Source organism: Pungitius pungitius, chromosome 11, assembly GCF_949316345.1.
Source record: "Pungitius pungitius chromosome 11, fPunPun2.1, whole genome shotgun sequence".
NCBI classification, from domain to species: Eukaryota; Metazoa; Chordata; class Actinopteri; order Perciformes; family Gasterosteidae; genus Pungitius; species Pungitius pungitius.
This window is the reverse complement of record NC_084910.1, coordinates 4,118,326-4,135,912: the sequence shown is the minus strand read 5'-3', so window position 1 is coordinate 4,135,912 and position 17,587 is coordinate 4,118,326. Positions and strand designations below refer to the sequence as shown.

At 44.9% G+C, this 17,587-nt stretch overlaps 1 protein-coding gene across 9 annotated transcripts in view; it reads right to left on the bottom strand.

Moving 5' to 3' along the window:
• snap91a (synaptosome associated protein 91a) overlaps window positions 1–15,990 on the bottom strand; it is a 38,178-nt gene extending 22,188 nt beyond the window's left edge. For all 9 annotated transcript variants that reach the window (XM_037454498.2, XM_062565385.1, XM_062565387.1 and 6 more), the window contains exons 1-2: window positions 15,794–15,990; window positions 1,435–1,577 (exon numbers count right to left, since the gene is read on the bottom strand). In XM_037454498.2, coding sequence (XP_037310395.2) covers window positions 1,435–1,577; window positions 15,794–15,923 — 273 coding nt within the window. In that variant the 5' untranslated portion in view covers window positions 15,924–15,990. The remainder of the gene's footprint in view (window positions 1–1,434; window positions 1,578–15,793) is intronic.
• Window positions 15,991–17,587: the final 1,597 nt, after the last annotated feature.

Here is a 17,587-nt window from a genome sequence, read left to right as displayed (position 1 = left end):
TTTCAGAGACCATAATAAAGACACACACAAGAAGCATACATGCATACCATGCACATGCAAAAAAGTGCATTTACACAAAACGGAGCATACTAACATAAGGGGAGCAAATACCACTTCATTATATTATTCAAACACAAACTAAGCGTATTGGTGATATATGGGTACAGTGTCCCCATAGAGGTTCATGGCACCACAATAGTTTTTGCATCAACTGCAGAGGTTAATGTTTCATATCACTAAATCGCTTCTGCTCTCCACCACATAGATGCCGGGGGGGGGGGGGCGTCCCTTGATTTTGACCTGCGATAAGTATTGACGGCAAACGAATAACTAATTAGCTGAGGCATGAGCTCAAAGGATCTAGTACAGCACACTCTCTACCACTGCAGAATACAGTCCCTCTTCTTTCTCTGGCATGGTCTCTCTTTGTCTCTCACTGTCTCTCTATCGTCATCTGCAATTCAGTAGTTTGGTAGTTCGGTCGTTTGGCTTCTTTGATGGGCCGTAAAGGAGCATCGCTTTATCTCTTTTGAGTTGTCCCTCGGTGCCCATTCAGAGCTTCAGCTGTCAGGAGATACATTGGGTCACAGGGTCAGCACCAGGAGTAAGAGGGCCAGTCCCTTGCTAGTTCCTCGTCTGCAGAGGTCCACATTTACAACCACGCAACAGATATAAAAATCTAAACGTGATTGTGCAGACATGGGGTGTATTGCCAGTGGCTCACAACAGTGAGATGTTTTAACATCCCTTAACGTAGATCTAAAAACAAATTATTATTTTTGGGCTGGGTCACTTTATTTAACGTAGTTCTTAAGTGATGGCAATGGCAATTTTCAATCAGCTATAGTCGCTAACGGTCCACTGCTGTTTGTTGCCATGCGGTTAGCGTACAAAAAACACTCAGGTCTGGAAACCTCACTAATGAGGGAACTGAGAATATGAAATAGTTCAAGATTTTTATTAAAAGCTGTTCAATGTGTTTATGCATGCGCACATCCCATCATCTAAAAAACGGAATAAAGTACTGCAGGTTTGATAAGGTTAGAATATGAATTTTTGGATATGTATAAATATTAAAGATAAATAAATTAAATCAATTGGTGGTTAAAACTATTTTAGCTTGTCTTGATAAAAAATAATTGTCGCGCAGTTGAACCGTTCCTTATATACAGTTATTTCTACCTTTTTATACTTAAACTATAACTTACTGCATGTGCAGTTGATCTGTGCTCGTGCATGTTGTGTTTTAGAGCAGGACATTGCGTATCCAGCGCTGCCCTACTTTAGAACTGGGAGCTACAACCGGTCAGCTTGGGGTAAAATCCCTTACTCACGGGTTTCTGAACACTCACCCACTTCCCCCCCAAAACATTTAAACCAGCAACCACCATATGTGCTCAGGGTGCGTGTAATAACAGTGTGTTGTAACCTCACCTCGTTACCATTCACCATGAGGTGATGTGTGGTGATCAGGGCCTTGAAAACCACCACCCAGCTGGCGTTGCCGACCCTCTCCATCAGAGTGTCGGCCATCTGGGAGACGTTCACGTTGGTCTCCTGGGTGGCCTGGATCAGGTCTGGGAGGCGTCGAGGAGAGGAGAGACAGAAGTTCAGATGGTGGATATTAGCAGCAGGGAAGAGACTCGGCTCTGCTACAGCACACGCCGAAGCCCTTTTCATTCAAGTGATGAGAGCAGATGGGCGAGAAATGACACACAGGATCTGATGCGGTGGTACAGGGTGTGGGCTTTGCAGCATTTCCAGCCGCACTCACTTGCATCCTAATTTTCTATTTCATACACGCCGTGCAGTTTCCTGAGCACATAAAATGAAATTAGAAATGTTCACGTGATTGGTATTAATCCAAAAATTTCCCTCCAGCAGCAAGGTGTTTTGTACCTTTTTAGATTTGGAAAGTGTACGATCTGTCAGCTTCTGCAGGGTGCAATGTGTGTCTAAATCAGCTTTTTTTTCACATTATTCTTTCTTTGGCAAGTAGCACACTCACCGCAAGCAGGAGGGGTGAGTTTTAACAGAATTGCCTCTGGAGGCTGCCGTTTCCCTTCTTATTGAAATGTGATATATTAAGTGCATCACATTACATCACCAGTGCCTGGTGTGAGTGAGTCACACTGACTCGTACCAGCACAGGCAGAGGAAGAGTGGAATATGTGGAGAAACTGTCGTGACCAAAAGGGAAGAAACGATTGCAGTCTGAATCACAATCAGCCACGAAACACAGGCGGGGCTCCATGGAGTGGTGCAGAGTTAATATCTGTAATACAGCACCATCTGCAGATGATTGACTCTACAAATCCACATATTTCATTCTACAATAAATAATAACGGTGATATTGCAACTAAAACGATCTGCTAAAGTGACCTGCTCTGTGTTGTGATAAATAAAACTGTCCTTTCAAATGATCTCTGCAAATGTTAAGCTGCATAATGGAGCACGGCCATAAAGACAGTTTCTTCTTGACCCCTGCTGTTACCCGGAGCTCATTTGAGGCCTTCTAGCATCTGTAGGCGCATTTTTCTGGTTTCACAGCGGAATCTGTGTAAGTTCCAATCACAGCTTGCAGCTGTTCCCAGCGATGAGCCCACACTACTGACAGGCTAAGCGGCTTTTGGTGAGTTTTTATTAGCTAATGAGAAAGATATTTTCTTGAGTAGGTGGTGGAAAAAAATGAGGTAAAAGGAGAGCAAATATTACATTTGTTGGGAGACCAGAAACACAACTCTGGAAATATATATTCATATATTTGGTGATATTCAGGTCAAAATGTGTTGGTTTTATACAGCTGCTTCTGCAGCCCTCCGCTCAATTAATGCTATATATGATCGTAAGAGCTAAACCCGGGTGACTTCGGAACTGTGTTCCCCCTTTTTGTACACTAGGTGACGGTCCACTAAACACTGATTAGCTTGTGGACTTAGGTTGTGGAATTTACGGTGTTTGACCCCGGAAGGACAAAGGGCTTTGACCGCCAAACCGGGCATTTATACCTACCAGGAACTGTTGCATGTTAAGAATGGAATAAATTGATTCTAAAACGTAAGCGTGGGCTCGATCTAATGCTTCCCACTCAACATTGCGAAAATAACAACAACATGCAGAGGACTCATCAACGGTGCGTCATCCAGGTCGTTCCCGGAGGTCGATAGACCTCAGTAGCTCATGAAAAGTTGACTGAGCTCCTTTAACAATGACAAAAATGTTCATTCCCTAAGCCAGCATTAAAACTGAATAATGTGATAACTTGATTTGTATAGAAATCTGCTATAAAATGGCTATTCTTCTCACTTCTATTCAATATCTATATCTATTTTCTTCCCTGGCTTAATGTAGACAAACTGATGGCACATCTCACACTTTGCACACCTCACACTCGTTACATCGACATTGAATAATATCGGGTTCGTTTGATCAAGTGCGTGCAACTTACAAACGTGTCAGAAAGAACCATCGCACCACGGCAAATCCTTAAAGAACCATTCAAATTGTCAAAATGCCAGCACTGACAGAGCAACTGATGTCTTCCACTACTCCTATTCTACTAACTTTGTAGTACTACGGTTCCCTGACAAAGAAAAGATACTGGTTATTTATTATTATTCATTAAACGTCCCAGAATAATTGAGTGAAAGCTCAACAAATGTTAATAAGATTTAAGTAGGCCACATCGTCATTTTAAGTAAACAATGCAGGACCGTTTTTAAGTGTGTTTGTAGTTTCCATTTTATCATTACCAGGAAATAGCTTTTCTAAGTTTTGAGTAGACACCCTTCTTGTTCTCTTCCAACATTCCCAGTTAGGGAAAGGGTGAAAAGTAAAGCAAAACGTAATAATTCACCTGAATCACTGAATCCGTCCCTGAACGTTGCTTTTATCAGACAATGGGATGGTTAGATGCACATAGTAGAGGTAGAGTCCACATAGGGGTATTCTTAGTGTGATAAGTAGCTATCAAGTCAAAATGGTGGCTGTTTGGATCATGTGATCGAACTGTGAGATTTCTCTCATTGGTGTGTGGCTTAGAATTAACTGAGCATCCGTGACATGAAATGAAAACTATTTATTATAGGGACTGTTCGGGGAAAATGGTCAAATCGTTTCTTCTGCTCTATAATTCATGGCGCTATTACCATGAATACATCAAGTCCGATTGCCCACGGACCGGAGGAATAGTCATGCAAAAAAGCCTTCAAGGTCACTTTTCTCTGACGCCCGGCTTCAGCTTCCTCCGTCATGCTTTCATCATGCGGGAATAACTGCTATGCACGTCCTCTCCAGTGGTGAAGCAGCACAGGCACACACGCAAAGAGAGACAGACAATCCCCATCGGGAGGATGAGTCAGCTGCCTGCGCCGTCCTGTGCTTTCCATCGCTCCGTCTCTGTCCTCCTGTCTGTCTTACTCCTTCCTGTCTCTGTCTGCCCGTCCTTCTGTCCGTCTCACTCCTTACTGTCTCTGTTTGCCTGTCCTTCTGTCCGTCTCACTCCTTCCTGTCTCTGTCTGCCTGTCCTCCTGTCTGTCTCACTCCTTCCTGTCTCTGTCTGCCCGTCCTTATGTCCGTCTCACTCCTTCCTGTCTCTGTTTGCCTGTCCTTCTGTCTGTCTCACTCCTTCCTGTCTCTGTTTGTCTGTCCTTCTGTCCGTCTCACTCCTTCCTGTCTCTGTCTGCCTGTCCTTATGTCCGTCTCACTCCTTCCTGTCTCTGTTTGCCTGTCCTCCTGTCTGTCTCACTCCTTCCTGTCTGTGTCTGCCTGTCCTCCTGTCTGTCTCACTCCTTCCTGTCTCTGTCTGCCTGTCCTTCTGTCCGTCTCACTCCTTCCTGTCTCTGTTTGCCTGTCCTCCTGTCTGTCTCACTCCTTCCTGTCTCTGTCTGCCTGTCCTCCTGTCTGTCTCACTCCTTCCTGTCTCTGTCTGCCTGTCCTTCTGTCCGTCTCACTCCTTCCTGTCTCTGTCTGCCTGTCCCCCTGTCTGTCTCACTCCTTCCTGTCTCTGTCTGCCTGTCCTTCTGTCCGTCTCACTCCTTCCTGTCTCTGTCTGCCTGTCCTCCTGTCTGTCTCACTCCTTCCTGTCTCTGTCTGCCTGTCCTTCTGTCCGTCTCACTCCTTCCTGTCTCTGTCTGCCTGTCCTTCTGTCCGTCTCACTCCTTCCTGTCTCTGTTTGCCTGTCCTCCTGTCCGTCTCACTCCTTCCTGTCTCTGTCTGCCTGTCCTCCTGTCCGTCTCACTCCTTCCTGTCTCTGTCTGCCTGTCCTCCTGTCTGTCTCACTCCTTCCTGTCTCTGTCTGCCTGTCCTCCTGTCTGTCTCACTCCTTCCTGTCTCTGTCTGCCTGTCCTCCTGTCTGTCTCACTCCTTCCTGTCTCTGTTTGCCTGTCCTTCTGTCCGTCTCACTCCTTCCTGTCTCTTTCTGCCTGTCCTCCTGTCTGTCTCACTCCTTCCTGTCTCTGTCTGCCTGTCCTTCTGTCCGTCTCACTCCTTCCTGTCTCTGTCTGCCTGTCCTCCTGTCTGTCTCACTCCTTCCTGTCTCTGTCTGCCTGTCCTTCTGTCCGTCTCACTCCTTCCTGTCTCTGTCTGCCTGTCCTCCTGTCTGTCTCACTCCTTCCTGTCTCTGTCTGCCTGTCCTTCTGTCCGTCTCACTCCTTCCTGTCTCTGTCTGCCTGTCCTCCTGTAAGTTAATGTATACCACTTCAATGTTGTCATTAAAAACGACAGCAAACACATGTATTAACTTGTGTGCAAATACTTTTTCTTTTTTTCTTTCTATTTTAAGTGTAAAATATTACAGAATATGTCCACGCTACAGCAGGTTAATGTCAATACACACACATCGTTCTCCTTCAGCTTGAAGCCGTCCTGACTCCATAACACAACGGAATGTAAAGTTAGTTTATAAAACAATAGAAACCAAAAGGAGCAAAGGAAGCTCTGTTTCTTTGAGTATTTCTTTGTGTAATTTTACTGATTTCTGTTCATAATACAGAGTATAAACCAAAATTCCACTGTAGTTCATACGACAAAAAAATATTTGATATAACTAAATCTAAAATGCTTCTAAAGTGTGGTGGTAGCCAATCATGAGTTGGTATTTGATCTCCTTTTTCCCAGTTTGACATTTCTGTGTCCTCACTGACAGCACAAAGAACACGTCCTTCACAAAACGCCTGCAGATCTTTCTGTAGTTGTTGCACAAGGTTATTGGTCACATGAGGATTACAAGAGCCTCTACATGTTTTTACAATGTAATTCTTCTACACAGCCGCATACACGCATTCTAGCAAGAGGATGTGCAGGCGCATGCGTATCCTCCCCTCCCAAGTCGCCATTGCAGTGCAGCGAGGGAGCAACGAGAGGGAAACCATTGGTTTGACGTGTTCCCATTCTCAACACAGTGTGGGTGTCTGTGTGTGTGTGTGTGTGTGTGTGTGTGTGTGAGAGGTTTCAAATAAGAGGCGGGAGATACAAGAGAAAAGGACACCTGTCTGAGGGAGGGGGCGCTCGTTTACAGGCATTCATGCGACACCTACACTACACTAAATAACAGACACTTGCACTGCACACTTCAGAATGCAAGCACGTATAATGAGTCAGCACTTTGTTTGAGACTGTGCATGCCACATGCAGCCTCATCTTTTATGCACAAAATGTCCGACGCAATCTTTCACAAAGCGAAATGGTAGCACGCTGCAAGCTGACACTGGGGAGAATCGCTGGCTCAAAAACAAGCAGCAATGAACAGATCTTTGAAAATATTTCCTTTTTAACGACAGCTTGTTATGGCGTATTATTCCACAACGCTATGGTTACACAAAAAAACAATTAAAAAAAATCTATTGAGTTGCATTCAAGTGACAGTAAACCTGTCCAGTGGGGCTGTGCATTGCTTCTACTATTTGCATCTCTGGAGAGCTGCTCTGTGTCAGATGATGTCACCGAGCACACATCAGGGATCAGGGATGCAGTGCCTTTTTTTATATACTACTTTTCTTTTTAACAGATGCTAGGTATTAAACACAAATCATTCCAATAGCCCTTTAATGCCATTTTAATTGCTTTCAGATCTACCTGTTCTTCTTCTTTACGCTTTGAACTGATGTGCTTGAATGATCTCCAGAGTGTCAGATAACTGTCACTGAAGACCACATCCGGCCGTCCCCTGTATTCTGCTACAGCTAACAGACAGGAATCCAATTTCAAATAGCACCTTTTACCTTATCAATAACTGAAAGTGATTACCAAGATAAGTGTGAAAAAAGGCAATGGAGGACACGGAAAAAGCATAAAAAAGCATATACACAAGCCTGCATGACGCACATCCCCCCCATATTTTTGAGATGAGAAGATAGAAGATATTTTTTTTAAATGTAGCAATAAGCCGTAAGGGGGCGTGTCAAGGTGGTTTCCTAGACAACAAGTCCTTGTATCATCAGTGGCATCAAGGATACAGTAGAAGTCGGAGGTATCAACTCCGATTGCAGCAAACTGATGGGGCTCATCCAGCCAAAGCCAGATGTACGTGAGTCACAACAGCCAAGTGAATCCACACTGACCTCAGCAACAAATTCATATGAATTGTCAGTGAAGTAGTTGTCTGATTGTTGTTGAGCGCTCTCTCCCTATGTATGAGAGTGCATAGCGCAGTGCCCCGCTGCATGAGCGACGCCGCGGCGAGCCACGCCGAGCGTTTATTTATAGCTCCTCTCAGCCTCAAGCAACATACAGGGGGGGGAAGGAGAAAAAAATACCCAGAATGCACTCTGTCCCAGTGTAGCGTAGCACCGAGGTGGCGTGGCAGCCAAACAAAGAGGAAGTCATTGGGATCTAGAAACGGTGGAGGATGGAAGTGACATTAGAGAGGGGGTTGGGGGGGGGGGGGGGGGGGGGGGAGCTGGCATCCCACACAAGTTGCTGCTACTGCTAGTGGACACAGATCGCAGCGGCGTCCTCATTCAGATACATTTCATTTGGTCTTTGCTGCTCATTGGGAAGAAAAATCCACATCCGTCGGGTTTGTTTAAGATTTTAAAAGTGACCGATATCAAAAGCTATGTGCGGCCGTTCAGCTGAAGACAAACCGCCGGGCAAGCATAACGAAATGCACCATGAAGATGTGGCAAGGTGGGTCTTATTGAGATTCTAAGGCCGTCGAACACAGATTTACACCAGCTTTTAATGCAGGGTATGCGTTTTTTAGATTTTTAAAAATTCTCTATTAGCCTTAACTTCCATATGGTATTAAAAAATCCAGATGCCGATTAACTAACCAGACTTAAGTTTTAAGCGCTGTGGGTTCTAAATGATGCATTTTATACGTATATTTTATACATTTTATGATATGAATGGAAATGGATTCAGTGGTACAGTATTAACTTTGAAAGCAGTTCTCCTCTTCCACTATCTATTATTCAAGAGCACCGTTGCTGCATCTTGAGCTTTGCTTGCTGTCCTATGGACTGCTATAGCAAATATAGCTTCAGAAAAATACAAATAAACAACAATTTGAAAACACCCAGATATCCTATAAAATAATGTTCTACTTACTTCTTACATCTCCAATTTATGGACTACGGTACATTAAATTCCTCCTCTCTAGCTCCCTTTACCCCTTTTAAGTTGTTCTCTACAAATGGGGCTTTGAATCCCCCCATATGGAACAGAAAAAACAGTAGCTTGTGTGTTTCTGTTGGGTAAAGGTTCTCCTCCAAAGAGGCAGAGACAGATACTCAGTACATGTACTGAAATGCTAAAATCAACCGGAAAGAAGATCAGGAAGCTGCAGAACTAATGAAATAAACTAATAAATTAAACATGGTGGGAATAGAATAACCGCTTGAGAACCTACTGAAAACGTTCAAAAACATCAAGGAAAATAATTGTATAGAGCTTCACAGTCAGATGCATTAATAAAGAAAGTTTGAGCTGTCTTATGTTTGCAAATGATCATACTACCGCTGTGGGACATGGCTGCGTATTCCAGATTTAACAGAAAGCACCTGCCTGCTTCTTGACATTTGGTGGATGCAGGACAGTTGAGCTAAATGAAAAGTGACTGAACGATATACATTCACCCCCACGGCGAAGGTCCCTCTCAGAGAGGCTGTCTCCAAACTTTGTGAAACCACATAAGCATCCCCAAAGGGTTCCTTTCATCTGATCATCCGTTCAGTGGAAAGAAACATTTTGTGACACTTTACTTTTATTTTTTTTGCAAAGTCTGGGCCTGGGGCAGAACTGCAGCCGTTATCAAACGGCAGGAAACCTGAGCCCCCCCCCCCCTCCTGCATTATTGATATGCCCATGTGTAAACATGGCCCTCTAACGTCTGAGCTGCTGCTGCTTAACTGCACACCGGGTCACAGGACTTCTGGGTACAGCAATCATCCGGCCCTTTGTAAGTACAATAAGTCTCCCGTCTGACCAACAGGATCCAGGGCATCGTGACCCGAGAAAAAGAAGGTTGGAGGAACATTTCGAAAGGAGAAGCCGATGCATCTGAATCAGCTACTCGTATTCAGAAGATAATAGTCTAATAGCAGCCGGATAAGGGGGGGGGGGGGGTTCTTGTCCCAGCTCATTAATCTGGCCACACACTGCTGGTGGGTTTGTCCACCTCCCACACAGTGTTTTGCACTAGAGAGGAATTCTGGCGCCCCGTGAGATCAGCACTGCAGTGCACGCTGAGTCCCTCTTACCCACCTCCTTCCGCTTGCCTCTGTTCTCTGTGAGTCGCCATTAGGGAAGCGTCGCAGTGAATCATCACAAAGTAGTAAAGAGACACAGAGAGCGGTGGTGAAAAGATTGAGTGGGCGAGGAGGAAAGAGGGAAACGGGTGGCGACCAATTCAAGGAACAGAGAGAGACGATTTTTCTTCTCTGCCTTTGTTCTCACACAGTGTGCAATGTGCATTCATTTCAGAGCGGTTGTAAGCCTAATAGACACGTTGCCTCTCACTTTTATAACAATAAACTCTGGAGGTGCTTCCTTTTATGGTTCGTCATAACGAGGTGCAGAAGGGTTGACTGCTGCTATGTACACACCCAAATGATCCATGAACCAACGCATGAGGTATAACACCTACAATGCCCATGTGAACACGGCGCTTCTCAGCGAGGAGAACTAAAAGTAAGCTGAAACAGCGAATCGATGAACATGCATATGTGCAATACGCAAAGGAAGTGAAGGCTACCTTCTAACTGCACCACCGACTCAAAGCAGTGGGCATAGAGGGCACGAAGGTCACAGAAGAAGAGGAGAGGAGATGCACTAAAGACAGTACTACGAAAATAGATAATGTGGATATTCAACTCAAGATTACAATTATCCATCAGTAAGTTGACTGAAAACACCTGGTCTGTAATCTGTTGAAAGGCATTTTTTAAAGGATTTAACGTTTTTGTACAACAGTATGGCTGGTTATTTGGTTGTTTAAGACTTTTATTCAAAAGAAAGCAAAATACAAGTGTAACCTATGTTTAATTCGGGTCACAGGTTATTGCTCGTTAACGTGGGTTTAAATGGAGATCTCGGCCAGTCACAACCTACTTGAATGATTTATGTCGATCAACTGAATTGTTGATCTCTTCTGTGTTTCGGCTCACTGCAGAATTTCGAAAAACACCCGAGGTGTCATGAAGGTGGTGAAGGTGTCCTGCTGCTGCCTGTTGGAAATCTGTCCTACACTGGATTGCAACTGTGAAGCAGCATGAAGAAATAACTATATTCTATGAAGATATCCACCCTGACAGCGGTGGGTCTGAAGGCCCCAAGTTCAATGTTTTTCTGGAAGGAGAAAACAAACATGACTTTTTACTCATTTTACTGAGTAAAGACTGGACTGAAGCTTCCTGTTGGAGCTTTTTCTATTACAGTATTTACAGATTGACAATCCACGGACACGAAAGTCTCAGCTGCTGTTGCCAGGAAACATTAAATCCTTTCTAGAAATATGAATACCTAAAGTAAAAACACAATCTCAGAGCCGATAACTAACAAATGAGCTGCTAAGAAGTGAGAAGACTCTTTGTTAATGGATATATCCACTGGCAACAGCCAATACAACTTTAAGGCAATGTAATTGATGTTGGGTGAGAAAATTCATACCACCAAAATGAATAGGTGAGTTGTGAGGGATTAAATAGTGATCCATCAAGGTGCTGGTTGTGTCAGTCAGGCCACGCCATGAGCCGCCTTAATCTACCAATCAGAGGCGTCGTATACTTGATGCTAAGCTAACTAGCTTTATATTTATTGTATCAGTCTTCTCATTTGATACCGAGATATTATGGTATACATTTTGGTTTTATGGATTATGCAACAAAAAAAACGTTTAATGTGCGCAAACACACATGAAACTTTACTCCTCCCCTGCCCCCATTTCAGGGAGACAATCTGCCCCTCAAACATGGTAACACACTGATGGTGACTCATGTTGTGGTAACAGCACCTCAGCAGCCAAAGGGGACCCTGCACACTGTTTATGTTTCTCACTGCTTATCCTGCTGCTTCCTCCCCCCATCGCCAAGCACACTCTCTTGCACACACACACACACACACACACAGCAGGTCATGTGCCCAGCATTTCTCTGAGCCAGGTATAATCACATCTTTGCGTTAACAAAAAACAACGCTAATTGGAGCGACTAGATTTCCAGCGGTAGCAGATCTGGTGATGATTAATGCAGCAAACAGACAGAATCTGAGCCATGAATAGGTTCCTTATAGGATAGACATCATCTCTGTGGTTTCAAGGGTTAGGGTTGGGATAACCCTTAAGCTACAAAGGATCTTAACAGCAGGAGGAATGAGAGGTTGGGGGGGGACATGAGATGGAGGCTGTTAGGAGCTGGGAAAGCGATTGGGCCTGCTCTGCGGAAACAAAGCCATCTGCGTTGGGCAGGCTGCTGGGTTGTTTTTTTTACGTGAGGAGGAGCAGCAAAGAGCGTCGCTACAGCACTAAAACAGGAAGAGGGAGCCGCCGCCACTTCACGCGTCACCCTTCTGATTTTGTGACCAACGCCACAGAACTCTTGGCTGGCAGTAATTATCCTAATGGCAGCCCATTCAGACAGCCGACTCCCAGCTGCATCGCCTCCTCTGCCTTTGCAAAACAAAAAGAGACACTTGCGTCCTCGTTCAAAGTCCTTGCTTCTCCGGGGTGGGGAGGGACACGCGTTGAGCGTGTGAGGCTGTGCACGCATATCGCACATCCAGTAAGCCAGTGGTTCCCAAACGTGTTCAGTCAAGGGCTCCTCTTTGTTTTTAATTAATTTCATTAAAATGTATATACACTCTTTAGAGTGTATATACATTATATCACTCTCCCTCTCGCTCTCCCTCTCCCTCTCCCCCTCTCTCTCTGCCTCTTTGCTGCGCTCGACCACTTGTAGCCTGAGTCTCTCTGGGGTGGTGCGTGGTTCCTACACAACGCATGTTAAGTATTCATGTTTGTTCCGCTTTGGTTTTTTGTTAGTGTCGTTGATGAAGCCACAACCCACCGCAACCCCCCCCCCCCCCGTTCGGGGACCCCGCTGCAGTAAGCTATCAAGAGCCTTCGCTTAGACACCCTCTGGGCAATCTGTGCTGCTGCCTTAAGCCCTAATCGTTTGCGAGTTTAGAGGCCTTCTGATCTGTATCGCAATCATCTGTAAGGCCTCCTAAAATGAATGTCCAGAGACACGGAAGTACAAGTTTTATTAAAGCAACAATACAATTTGTCAGTGATTACAGTTCATGTTCTGCTGCTAAATCATTTGACATAACTGCAGTTGCTACTGTATGTATTAATGTGCTGGAGACTTCCATCTGAAATCCTGTGATTTATCGTGAAAAAAAAGAACATGGGTGGAGAGGGTAGATGACCATTGAGCATTGATGCAGTAAACTAAAGTTGGGCTTTAATTGTGCACGGTAAAACATTCTAAAACGGTGATAATAATAAAGAAATGAATGAATAACTTCCCCTTAACAAAACCGTCTCACGGCTTTACAGTTGCAGGTTTGTTTTGGTTCTGAAAACAAGTGTCTGTTGATAGGTGCAGCTCCGTGCCCTGCTGCTCTCTGGAAGTCATTTGGACATTTGGATCAGCTGAGCAACAGACCAATGCACATTTAGCTGTCAGTGGAACAATCCATAAGAGATTATTTTTAGATTATAGACACTAATCCGGGCCTGGGTTGGGGGAAGATAAGAGAACAAATGAATCCTCAATTTGTTGTCGTTTTTTACAAACGTATTATATAGGTGAATGGATGTCACATGATATTGCTTTGATAACGCTGGTCAGTTCAACCAACCAGGACACGTACAGAGTGACAAAGAAGCAAGATAAGAGCTTTCCTTACATCTTTCCAACATCTTAATATAATTATAAATGTCAATTACATTCATAGGAGTCAGAATGTCTGTGAGACTGGGTAGATGCTATATAACATTAGCATGATGGGGAGATTTCTGAGGGAGCATTATAACGATGACTATCCATGATTGTCTTTTATCAATATAGATGCTGTATAGAATAGATTGGTTTCACTATGGTTACATTGAATATCATAGTTAAGGGTCTTTTTGTTCTCTTTGAAATAGGACATGGAGGTAAGATGAATAATGTGACCTTGTTGATAGTGTGCATGTTCTACAACAACACGTTTCAGGTTTCAAGGATTTTTGTGGTCACCAAAAAAAAAAAAACGATGGACTTCTGGGTGTGGGTGGGTAAATGTCAGCTTTGAATGAAATGATATATACTGTCAGATATCCCTGTGGCAGTTCCTCTAATGTGACATTACCTCACCTTTCATATATTTCTGCAAACTCTTTACTTTATGATGCAGCTCACTGGCCTAAACGAGCAAACCTCTACTGATAACCGTCCTTCTGGTCTACTTTACACTTGGCGAGCGTACTGCTGGGGTCCCGTGGATGTGCAGTGTGAAGATGGTGCGAATTGGAAACGCGCCACATTATCGCGTTCATTACATCGAACCGCTAAGGAGTCCATGCAGAAGCATTGCAGTTTCATTACGAATGACCACGCCCGCACTACAAACAGCGGTTTTGGAGAACTACAATTGGCAAAACGTGACCATTTATCAAGTCTTGAGTCTTAAAATGAACTGCAGACCTGCTACAGTAATGTGGACCTAAAGATAGTAATCTAGGGTTAAATGAATCGTTGTATTCAGCGTAGAATTAGCAAGAATCCAGTGGGCAGCATAAGCCTCTATCTCCCTGTTAAAGGATTCAACATCTCCTTACTAAGAGGAGGGTGGAGTTCTGTCTTCTTATGAAAGAAACATGTTCTTGGCTCAAGCGGAGGCAAACTGCAACACTATGTGAGGAATCACTTTTTTGTCTGCGACCTGTGCAACGCAGCGGCACAAAGTGCAGACACAAACTTTGGCACGTGGGCGAGCTTTCCACTTGGTTGTGCTACGATTGAATGCGGCCCATCATTCACTTCGGAAGCCTGGAAACAAACAGACAGGCCGATCGATTTCTCCCAGCAGGCCGGGGATTGCCGACTCGGACTTGCTGCCGTCTCCTTCGGGTTTTCATACTGAGGAGATGACGGCGGCGTGATGGCTCTCATCGTGTGTCGTACAACAGTGAAGGGCTGCTGTTACTCGGGCGTCCGTATCCAGTAATAGTCGCACAAATATAGCTATTACCGTCACTATATATCTGTAGGGTTCATGTTTAACATTTCTCCATCTTCGCCATCTTCATTTCTTCTTCTATGGTCTGCACCATGAATCCCTTTGTCATCCTTCACCACCTATACCCCTTAAGAACTGGTTTGCCCGGTGTTATCATTCAGATCTGCCCAAATGTTGCCCAAACGTTGTTTTCACTACATCATTGTAATGTTCACATTTGTCACTACAGATATTTCTGTGCATTAACCTTTTTCAGTAAATGTTTTCAGAAGCACTAGAAGTTACGGTACACAAAGCTGACGCTCCCCTTTCAGTGCTAATCATTAGCATCCTTTAGTCCGCTTTTCACAAATTGAATGCCAAAGGTTCTTAAACAGACCTATACTACAAAATAGGAATAAATGTCAAATGGACTGACCATGGTGGGGATGTCTTACTATTTGCATTGGTAATGGCTGTAACCTGAAATTGCATCAATAGGTAATAGTAAATGCTCTCATGTATACAGCACATTTAGATTTCTGTACTCAAAGGCCCGCTCCGTATTCCTAGTGTTTGTAATTGAATTGGCACCGTAGCCTCCATCATTTCCCTCACGTGTTCAAGTCTAAGCGACGACAACTCAACAAATTGCATGGGGAGAAAAAAACGTCGGTGATACACGCTGCACTGCCACATTTGTGATATCACAGGGGACACGAGTCAAGCCGAAAGGCCTGCATGAAGCGACGAAAATGTCCTGTTTTAAGACTTTGTACCTTGGTTCTGGTTCTACACTGGCCCTCAACTGCCAGCACGATGGGGGAGGAAACCCCCGCTGTAATAATAATGATGGTTTGCCGTTCAGTTAGTCTGAATTAAAGTAGTGGATTCCTCTAGCAGAATGTGTTTGTGTATGGGTGTGTGAATATGCATGTGCATGTGACCATGTGGCTGATGCCCCCCCCACTACAAGCACATTAACACACCCTGGAGGGATGGATGGGAGGGGGGGGGGCACCATGGCTCTGGTACATGAGAAGGATGGATGGGAGGGTTGAAAGGACATAGGATGAGAGCCATAGGGGGTGTATAGATCTATAGATGTGTAGAGATAGATGGGTGGGTAGGTAGGGATAGATAACTCACATTCCAGGTGCTTTTTCTTTGGAGCGGTCTGTTCATGTGTGGTGGCTTTACACACAACTCGGGCGACGTCGGATCCCGTCAGGCTGTACTGCGCCGCGGCGATGCGGTCCGTCAGCGTCTGACCCGACATCTTCTCTCTCTCTCTTTGGATTCAAGCTGCTGCTACCGAGCGTCTGCTTACGGTCCTACCCCCCCCCCCCACCTGGCCCCTACCACCACCACCTCCTCCGACTCCCCCCCCCTTCCCCCCCACCGGCCCCCGCCTTCCCCCCACCTCCAAACCGGAATGGACGACCGGCCTGAGTAGTCCCAGCCGCTCTCGCAAGCACCGCAAAAGCACAGCGTCGAGGAAGAAGGAGCAGCTCGCTTCCTACACAACTGCGAATGATAGGAGTTGCATAACAATGCTCGGATTGGCTGATCCCCAGTCAGTTGCGTTGGATCCGCCAAATCATGAATTGACCTTCTTCCCTGAAGACTGGTATATTCCTTATACTGTATATTTATATACAGGCAATTGGATAGATAGATAAGCAACCATATCCAAACGAGCAATCCTTGTCCGGGTTGTACAGGCTTTTCTTACAGTTCCGTGTTATTTATCGGCATCTCTGACAAAAACGGTCCTCTCCGGATGATGCGTGTCGCTTCCTCCAGCCTCCTGGATAATCCTCACCACGACCACCAGTCAGACGGTCCTTGTGTATCAGAGGGGTGTGCAGCGGAACATCAGCTCTTGGATGGCATCATCATCATCATCATTATCATCATCATCATCATTATCATCATCTCCCACCATCCAGTGCAGCGGTTTTCCCTCCTGCTCTTCCTCGCGCGCTGGGTGCTTCCTCTCTGCTGCGGCACACCGTCAGCTTGCAATCGCCAGAGATGCGCGCTTCAGGCCGGGTCGTTGGATGGCGGTTACCCTGGTGGATTTACATCCTCTTGTTTATTTCATTATTAAAATACTTAGAATTTCTCATCCCGCCCCGCCTTCTTCTCTGAGTCAGGTGACGCAGTGTTACCAACCACTCCCGCTGCCTCTTTTCATCGCGAGAGCTGGGTGGAGACGAGAGCTGGGTGGAGGTTGTGGATGCACAGCCAGGCTTGATTCACGTCGGGCCTCTACCACACCGTGAAGGTCACATCAAGCTTGGTGCCTCGGATGACGCTGTTCTTTGCACACAAAGTCACGCGAAACCGCAGGCAGACAGCACGTGTAGCTGTCCGTGGTGCTGATGTGCGCTCTTTACCGTTAGGACATCGGTCCGTTGCCCACTGGTTTTGGATCAATTGGATGACATTTATTTCCCAAACCCTTTTGTACAAAGGCAATACATGGACATATTGTGTCAATAATATTCAACGCAGTCATTTCGTACACATTAAGGTCATGTGCTTTAAAATAATTTTATAGAAATGCATTTTGCCTGCTCTCGGATATTAGCTACATCCATTTGTATTTAAAAAAAATGGTAACTATGCAAACAAAAATTGATTTGGCTAGTTTAATCCTTTACATTGTGTAATATCACCTCATCCTATTGATTTGTAAAGAAAAGTCATGACCTGAAAAATACTATTGCTGTTAAATACAAGTTGTGAACAGTCAATTGTATATGTCCACCGAACACTAAATTGTTTTACTCAACCAAACAAGTGGCTTAAATTTATACTTCCATTAAGTATCATGCACATAAGTGCAGATCGGTGCCATTGACCACATCAAAGCATGCAGCTTAATAGGTCTTCATCACGGAGGACACAATGTGTCGCACCAGGAAAAGCACAGGT